At 44.7% G+C, this 8,716-nt stretch overlaps 1 protein-coding gene across 2 annotated transcripts in view; it reads right to left on the bottom strand.

Moving 5' to 3' along the window:
• The window catches only part of MRPS27 (mitochondrial ribosomal protein S27), a 101,084-nt gene continuing 92,961 nt past the window's right edge, over window positions 594-8,716 (bottom strand). For both annotated transcript variants that reach the window (XM_005694569.2, XM_018065726.1), the window contains 3 exons: window positions 6,100-6,242; window positions 3,987-4,157; window positions 594-1,765 (listed from right to left, as the gene is read on the bottom strand). In XM_005694569.2, coding sequence (XP_005694626.1) covers window positions 1,526-1,765; window positions 3,987-4,157; window positions 6,100-6,242 — 554 coding nt within the window. In that variant the 3' untranslated portion in view covers window positions 594-1,525. The remainder of the gene's footprint in view (window positions 1,766-3,986; window positions 4,158-6,099; window positions 6,243-8,716) is intronic.

The following is an 8,716-nucleotide window of genomic DNA, read 5'->3' as shown; positions in this document are numbered from 1 at the left end:
CAGCTCTGACTATGGGAGGTGGTTTCTTGTAGACTGGAAGTAAAGCAAGGATAGATGAGAAGGAAAATGGAGGCAAAACTATGAGCTGAAGTTATCAACCAGATGCTTCATGCCTCTTGATGAAGTAACGGAGTGGCCGAAAAAGGCCCCTGATAAATCGGAATGTCAGCACTGACTTTAGGCCATGATCCTCTACCTGAGCAAGACTCAGGCCCTGTGTCGGATACTGACTGCAGGTGTGTATGGAGGGAACACGTGCGAGCTTGACCCCCCATTAGTTAGTTTGTAAGTGAGTAGTTTTCTCATTCAAAAATGGGCTAATAGTACTTCCCTCACAGGCCTGTTGGAGTTGGTGCTCTGAGCCTCCTTGACAGATGTTTGTTGTGGTGGTGGTTGTTTTTATTACCATAAATGCCCCAGTCTGATGGAGGAAGATTGAAAATACGTTGCTCCAAATCATAGTAGCTATGTCATTGTTGTTTAGTCACCAAGTCGAGTCCAGCTCTTTGTGATCCCAGGCCTCAGCAGCTATAAAGACAATGAAATCCCCTACCTCTCCCTTCCCTTACTCTGAAGACAAAGAATACACCACATGATCCTAGAACATTTATTTCCACAGGTTCTTGATAAAAGAGCACAATCCTGTATAAAAGTATACAGTACACACGAGGGCAGAATTACATAGCAAGCCACGGCTGCACTGACACCTTCCACAGGGAAACCCCAGGGAGGAACTTTCCACCTCCTGACAGTTTTATAATCATTTGCATTTCCAATGCACTGCAAGCCCCAACCCACCTTTCATTTTCTCCAGCCTCTAACTGAGATGTGTGTTCGTAAGCTGTGCAAGTATGTACAGAAGACTCCCTCTACCTACTGGATGGGAAGTTGAGACAACACGTTGTTAAGTCACCCCAAAGTGGTGGGAAGCCTAGCTAGGGAGGCTGCAGAACCAGGCCTAGCTCTCTCTTCCAAAGTTTTTACATGCCATTGGGGTCTCTGAAATTCGAAAGCCAGAAGGTCCTGTGTCTGCTCCTGTACTGAACTTCTCCCAGTTCAGGTGTGGGAAGGGCAAGCTCAGGAAGAGAGCTTGTGCTTAAGGAGACCAGGGAGGGAGATCTCAGCGCATGCAGGCGGCATTGGCAGGGGACAGAGAAACCTTCAAAAGCTTGTGCTTGAGACTGGGTTCTTCAGTCACATCTTCTAAGTGACTTCTTAAGTCACATTGCTAAGTATCAGGGACTTTCAAGGCTCAAAATTGACCCGTCTCCCAGGAACTCCACGACAAGCCTCAAGAGCCCTTAGATAAGGTACTTAGCTGTGGCTTCAGTCTGGCCACTTGCTACTTTGGTGGTTCCACAGCCTCCCTGGCATCTGGGTGGCTGATTATGTGGCTTCATGTGTGAACAACGTGGCTTCAGTACCATGGGGGTGTGCTTTAAGAACGGGAGACAGCGGATGGAGGACACTGAGGCTGCTGTCGCCACGAATCCTGAGGTGGTCTGGGAGGTCCCGTAGGGTCCGGTTAGGCGGCTGCCTTTGCTGCCCTTCGAGCCTCGTGCTCGAGCCTGGCCTTCTCTCTCATCTCCTTTTCTCTCTGAATCAGTTTTACCAGCTCCAGATGCCACTCCTGCAGCTTCTGTTCATAGGTGGCGATATCCTCTGCTTCACAGGTGGGGAGCTGCTCCTTCACAAGCTGGGTGGTCAGGGTCAGAAGGCTTTCGGACTCAACTTTGCCCAGAGCCTGCAGCTTAGAATGTAAGGCCTATTGGAACAAAGGGCAAAAACAAAACAAAAACAAGGAGATGTGTAAGGGGCAGGAAGGTGAAAAATACAAAGAGGAAAAGAGAAGAGATTAAGTCATTGCAAAATCTGCACATATTCTGCTCACAGGACAAGGTACCTTACTGGAAGCCTGTCACGCTGCCTCTCATCCAGGCACTGATAGCTTCTGCTCTTTGCTTTCAGCGCAGCAAAACCGCTAAGATGCCCCACATGTGGTTTCTTCCCCTTCACTCACACACAGTAAATGGAACTCCATATGCTGTGATTCTCTGTATAATTTGTTTCAAACCACAAAGACTGCAAAAGTATAATGAACCTCCATTTCCTTTCTCACCAAGTAGCAAACCCCATGAACAAAGGACCCTAAGATGCAAACAAAATGGTAGAAGCAGCTGATAAAATGGAGTGAACCCATCCATAGCTTTTCCTTTAGAATAACTGGGATAAATGTTTGCCTAACCAGTTTTCCTTTCAACAGATGGAAGTCATGTCAAGGCTTTCTTACTAATGGCATACTAAACAGCTCCCATGAGTGCTTTCACTATTATAAGCCTCCCCATGCTGTGCCTCATGAAAGGTTGGCCTTGACACTCTGACTGCTTATGGCTCCATCTGAAATGGCAGCTCGATTTGGTCGGCATTGTAATATTTCTGGAGGAGTAAAGTACTAAAACCACTAATCTACTTAAGTGCTTCAAGATGTAGATCAGAGACCCACTTATGGCCCCACATTTAGCATATACCACATACCCCATGTTCCACAAAATAAATGCGATTTACTGGCATATGTGATGAGGCCTGCTCTAACAGCAGGGGCTGAAAGGAAAGGTCCATGGGCTTCAAGCAGCAGCCAAAGGCCTCATGTGATGGTTCAGTCATATAAAAATAAGCCCCAAATTACCTGGGACTAATAAAAATCAGGCACCAGGAAGAAAAGAAAGTGCCTAACACACAGCAAGCAGTCAAGAAATACTGGTCTCTTTTCTTTTTGTGAATTAAAAAAGAAGGATTGTGGAAGAGCAAGGGCTAAGAATTTAATGCAGGCACAGATTTCTATTTTCTGAAATTAAAGATATAAGAAACAAGGAAAAGGTTCTAAGTTTTAGGAGTGGGCAATATGAACATGGTAAATGATAACCTATGGGGCTAAGCAGAGTTTTTTGCTTTTTAGCTTTCCTAAACCTGCAAAGTTAGGCAAAGTTAAGAGGAAACAACAATTATGTAATTCTTAACATAGCCGCTAATTCTCTGTGTACCCTGAAAACACTGATTAACCTTCCTTTTTCAGTTTTTAAATTATAAAGGAGGGGAGTTGAGCAATGACCTTAGAGAAGACTGGAGAAAACAGCCAAAAGTACTAGAATCCTTCTTAGACCAGGCAGAAATAGATTTCCCAAAGCTGGTTCCATTCCTGCAAAGATTTAAATGTGGCAGCCTGGCAAAGTATATATCCCTCTGGACCAAAAGGATACCACCTTGGGTCAGAGGGGAGGGAGGGGAGGTTTTCTGCTTCACATGATGAATTCTCCTTCAGGCAGCACAGTTTTTTTGCTTTGCTCTAGACAGACGAGAAACACAGCAAGGAAGAGGCCAGGGGTTTAAACTCTGAACATGGCTCTTCCTCCCTGACTCTAACCACAGAGCATTTTGAGACACGCAGTTGAAGGCTACTAACAGCAGCCTGAGTGCCAGAGCTCTTGAAAAACAGCAGTGGGAACCTGCTAACACGGTCCATGGAGCTGAGGACATTTCCAGGGGCCTTAGTGCATGCCACAAAGCCGAGCAAGAGACGATACCTGCATTTCATCTCCAGCATACTCAAATGAGGCTTTGGGGCTTCTCCCTGGGTTTCTGGAGATCGAGAGGGTTCAATCTCTAGCTCCTCTTCACCCAGGGCTGCAGTCAGGTGCTTGCTATGGGAAGGAAGGCTATTACCCACCCATCAGAGATGAGTGGTAGGTAATGACATGCTGCCTTAGGGAACAAAACTGTGACCGATTCGCTCAAGTACAAAAAGGGATATAAAAATTCCATTTGTTTCAGACCACTTCCTGTGTAAAGAGATAAAAGTATCATTTTTGATGAAGTTTTCAACGCCCTTCTGTACAACACTGATGCATGAAATGACTGCTTGTCTGTCACCACGGCAGAGAAGCACATTTAACACACAGCTGAGGGGACTCGATTCTGCCCTAACTCACCTCATACCGTTCCAGGTATCGGGGAAGCTTGGACCGCTCGGTTTCCTCCACGTCCAGCTGCTCCATCAGTTCCTCGGACACCAGGCTCTCCTCACCTTCTTGGGGCTGCTCCTCTGGAGACTCCTGGGCCGGAGCAGTCAGAGCCTTCAGTGCCCTGTCCAGCACATCCAGCTGTGGAGCAGAAAGGGGCAGAGACTAAATACCCTGTGGCCCTGAGAGCCCTAGGGAGGGAGGCTGGAGAAGGGAAAGGGAGGGAAGCCTGGGACCTAAAAAATCACGAGAAGAGTTCTCTTACTAAATGACAGAAACAGAAATGGTTATGTAATTTCACAGTAGAAGCACCTTGTCACATGGGATGGAACACTTAGTACTAAACAAATGGAACAATGAGCAAACTCAGAATCATCTGTGTAAGTGAGTGGCTTTTGATTTCACTTTTAATCAGCCAGGTAGGAATCCAGGAATTATGCCCAATGGGCGATGAAGTAACACCCCTTCCATGTCTTTCTTCCTTAATTGGTTTGGAATTGCAAGAACGGGAAAGAAAAAACACTACAGACCACAACCAACAACGGGCCATTCTGAAAGTACGATAAAGCCTCTGAATCTAGGCGGGAGCCTCCTTCAGAGAAAAATTCGACTCACAGGACATTCAGAGATTAGGGATCAGCCAATCTATATAAGCTGCTGACAAAGACCAGACAGCATATATGAAATTTATTGTAACAGGGGATTTCTGTGACTTAAAAAGTAAGTAAATTATGAAACAGAAGGTTTCTTTTTTGTTTTGACCCCCTCCCCTACCACCTTCATTTTGGGGCAACCTCCTTTGAGGAGGACCTGATCATCAAAGACGGGACAGAAACAGCCTCAAGGCCAGCATTAACACCAGTATGATACCGATGAATTCTGTCCACGTCAACTAAGAACAAAAATCCAGAAAAGACTCCAAGGCTTTGTAATGCCACTAATACATTATAGCCAAACCTGACACATATCACATTCAATGCTGACATCTGAATCACATTTCTATGAAGTCAGAACACAAAGAATGCAAGTCTGGCTCAAACTACAATAAGTATTTCCCTGGCAGAGCATTTATGTCTAATTTTGTGCTTCAATCACTAGTACTGACTATAGTAGGGTTAAAACATGAATATATATTCAGAAATGTGTATGCTTTGGTTTAATGTCTCGCAGAGAACATAATGACTCATTAGACATCAGTATAAGGAGCCAGCAGAGGAACCAGACTTCTGTATCCTGAGACCAAAATGGAAGCCATGGGGTGAGACTGAGTGGTCGGGTCAAGGCAAAACAAACAGCTCAAAGTCAACTTTCACACTCTGTTAACAAAATAACTGATGTCCTTTGAGGCCTGACTCTGGCTACAAAAGATGCTTGAATAGGAGCGAGCACTATGGCTCCCTACTGGGCGTAAGCTTGCCACATGCTTTCCCATGGCTTGAGCTAAGTCTAGGAACTCTGCAGAATGAAAAGCCCGAGGTGACCAAGGGGGATGAGCTTTGAGGCTGATGGGAGGACAGGGTCCTAGTCTGGACAAACCGAAAGCTTTAGAACTCTGAAAGGGACAGCTGGTCCAGACCTCTTCCACATCATGCATTCACCACAGAATGATTTAATGGGAAGAAAGAAAGATGGCGCCATGTCTACTTGTGAAACTCATTTATTGAAAGTTTAGGAAAACTCTGACAGGTAGTCAGTCTCTCAGGACTACACGAAGATACAGAAATGCCAAATGTAAAAAATAAAATCTGCATGTCTCTTGAGCTTCTACTGAGCTTTTACTTTGGTGGTGGTAGTGGTGGAGAGCAATAAACACTATTTTACTGAACTCAGTTTGAATTTCTTGGGAGAATAGTTTTCCTCCCAGACAGTGAACTATAAAATCAACATTAATCTTATTTTCTAGTGCTTGTCAGTAACACTGAGAATGTTTATGGTTTTTTCATTCCTTTTTAATTGAGTAAATACATGAATCTATAGAGATAAAGAAGGTGGGGCTGGGGGAGACAATGAAAACAAATCCAAAGCTTGACTTATAAGGGACAAGAGATGCTAAATCCCCCAGAATCAGGGCTGGGTAACTTACCGCTTCCCTACACAGCTTCCCATCCTCCGGGGAGGAGGCCACCTTCTCCATCACTTGAAGGGCTCTGTCGAGGTAGCCCGGCCGCCACATAAGGGGCATGTCATGGTACACAGCCCGCAGCCCCTGCTGCAACTCCACCTTTCCTGTGGCCAAAAAGAGCAATGAAGAAGGCTTAGCCGTGGCTTCCCACTACGTCTGAGACTGAGGACTTGAAGACACAAGTGAATACTCAGCTGGCAGCTCGAGAAATGGAGGATCATTTCAAACGTCTACCAAGACTCATCCCATCCAGTGAATAAGGACATTTCAGATGGACGATGAAAAACGTGGTAAAAGTCAAGGTACACACTTTTCAATATAAACTTGTATGGACTTATTTTTCTTTTTTAACTTTTTCATTTGGACTGCTGGAGACTATCGTGAGGGCTGAGGGAAATTTACAGAGGTCACTATTTCTGCCTCTAAGTAGTGTGTGTGCATGCATGGTAGGTCACTTCAGTTGTGTCCAACTCTGCGCAACCCCATGGACTGTAGCCCACCAGGCTCCTCTGTTCATGGGATTCTCCAGGCAAGAACACTGGCGTGGGTTGTCATGCTCTTCTCCAGGGGATCTGCTCAACCCAGGGAATGAACCCATGTCTCTTACGTCTCTGGCACTGGCAGGCAGGTTCCTGAATGCGAGCGCCACCTGGGAAGCCCGCCTCTAAGTGGAGCTACCCTTATACAACAAATCAAACAACGGAAATACTACTTTTGTTTCAAGACAAAATGCTGCTCCATAAAAGACATTTTACAACTTTCTTACACTGAAAAATTCTGTCAACATCTGACAGGCTTTCCTTGCCAGGAAATGTTTGACATTTTTCAAAATGCTCTGAAACAGTCCACTGACTGTCCTTATGTAAAAAAAAAAAAAGAAGAAAATCTCACTTTACTCTTTTAGTTGAGCTGCATCAGCATTTTAACTATACAGTCCTCATCATCCTTGTGGGTCTCAGGACATGAGTGTTTCTCTTGGAACCTCGAACAATCGTAACTAGAGCTGAAGATATGGCTGGCTGACAGCAGGGTCCCCCGGTGAGGAGGGGGGCTGTCTTGGGATGCCTGGGGGAATAGAGATGTTCTCTGAACTAACAACCAAAGTCACCTTGAGCTGCCAGGTCTTAAATCTACCTTCACTTATCTTTCCTGGGAAGGAGGATTTGGGAAAGCTGTAGTGGAACATAAACAGACAAAGCTCATCAGGTGACAGCTAATTTTAGACTTTTAAGATACTTGGGGCTGGCTGCAGTCACGTTCCAGGAAGCCGCTTATGTCGGAGGTAAATGAGGCTACATCGCACATGACACACTGAGAGCAGGGGGATCTGAATCTGATGCTGCCAGATTCAAAGCACTCCGGCCTCTGCTCAGAATCAGGAACAACAAAGTATATTTTCTTGGCCCTGACAACTTCCTGGACAATTCATGCAGTGAAACAGTCCTGAGTGCTCCTCTGAAGGTAAATGCAAAAACTTGTAATACTGAAAGTAGATGGTAAGAGAAAATGATTTTTCTTTTAGTTTCCACAATGTATTTTATAAAATACATTTTAATCTCCAAATCATATAAGGAACACCTATGCCTCAACAAAAAACTAATAAACTGATTTAAAAACAGACTAAGAACTTGAATAGACATTTTTCCAAAGAAGACACACAATAGCCAATGGACATGTGACAAGATGAGCAATGTCATCAACCGACAGAACCAAAATCAAAAGCACAACATCATCTCACACTCGACAGGATGGCTATTATCAAAGAAACAAAACACAAGTGTTGGTGAGAGTATGGAGGAACTGGAACCTTTGTGCATTATTGGTGGGAATGCAAAAGAGCACTCACTGCCATGCAAAACGATAGGAGTGTCCTCAAAAAAATAAATAAACTGTCATATAAGCCAGCAACTGCACTCTTGGGTATTTATCCGAAAGAATTGAAATCAAGATCTTGAAGAGATCCCATGATCATTGGAAAAAGTGATTTTCAAAAAGCGTGGTCAACTCTTTTGTTAGTCTGAGAGCCACCCAATGAACTCCTCTGAGTCTGTTTCTACCAGAATCAGCACCCGAGAATGCCACACTACATTTCGTTGGTGAACATAACTCCAAAAGCAGTCAAACTGCTGTAACTTAGATGATTTTCAGAAAACAAAGGTAAAAGGCAGACACAGTATATGATTAGAAGAAGGTACTTTCCCAAATACCTATCTGCTTAGGAGAGAGAATGGAAGGCTAATGAAATAATATGAATTTAATTAACTCTGTAAATCAGGACACATTTGATGCACACTTAGGTTGAATGTTAGGGCTTCCCTGGTGGTACAGAGGTTAAAGCGTCTGCCTGCAATGTGGGAGACCTGGGTTCAATCCCTGGGTCGGGAAGATCCCCTGGAAAAGGAAATGGCAACCCACTCCAGTATTCTTGCCTGGAGAATCCCATGGACGGAGGAGCTTGGTGGGCTACAGTGCACGGGTCACAAAGAGTCGGACACGACTGAGCGACTTCACTTTCACTTTCTTTCACTTTAGGTTGAATGTTATGTGCTCAGATTTCCTGAGAGTGAAGGCCGCTCCT

The sequence above is a fragment of the Capra hircus genome, chromosome 20 (genome assembly GCF_001704415.2).
Source record: "Capra hircus breed San Clemente chromosome 20, ASM170441v1, whole genome shotgun sequence".
NCBI lineage: Eukaryota > Metazoa > Chordata > Mammalia > Artiodactyla > Bovidae > Capra > Capra hircus.
This window is presented reverse-complemented; position numbering and strand designations above follow the sequence as displayed.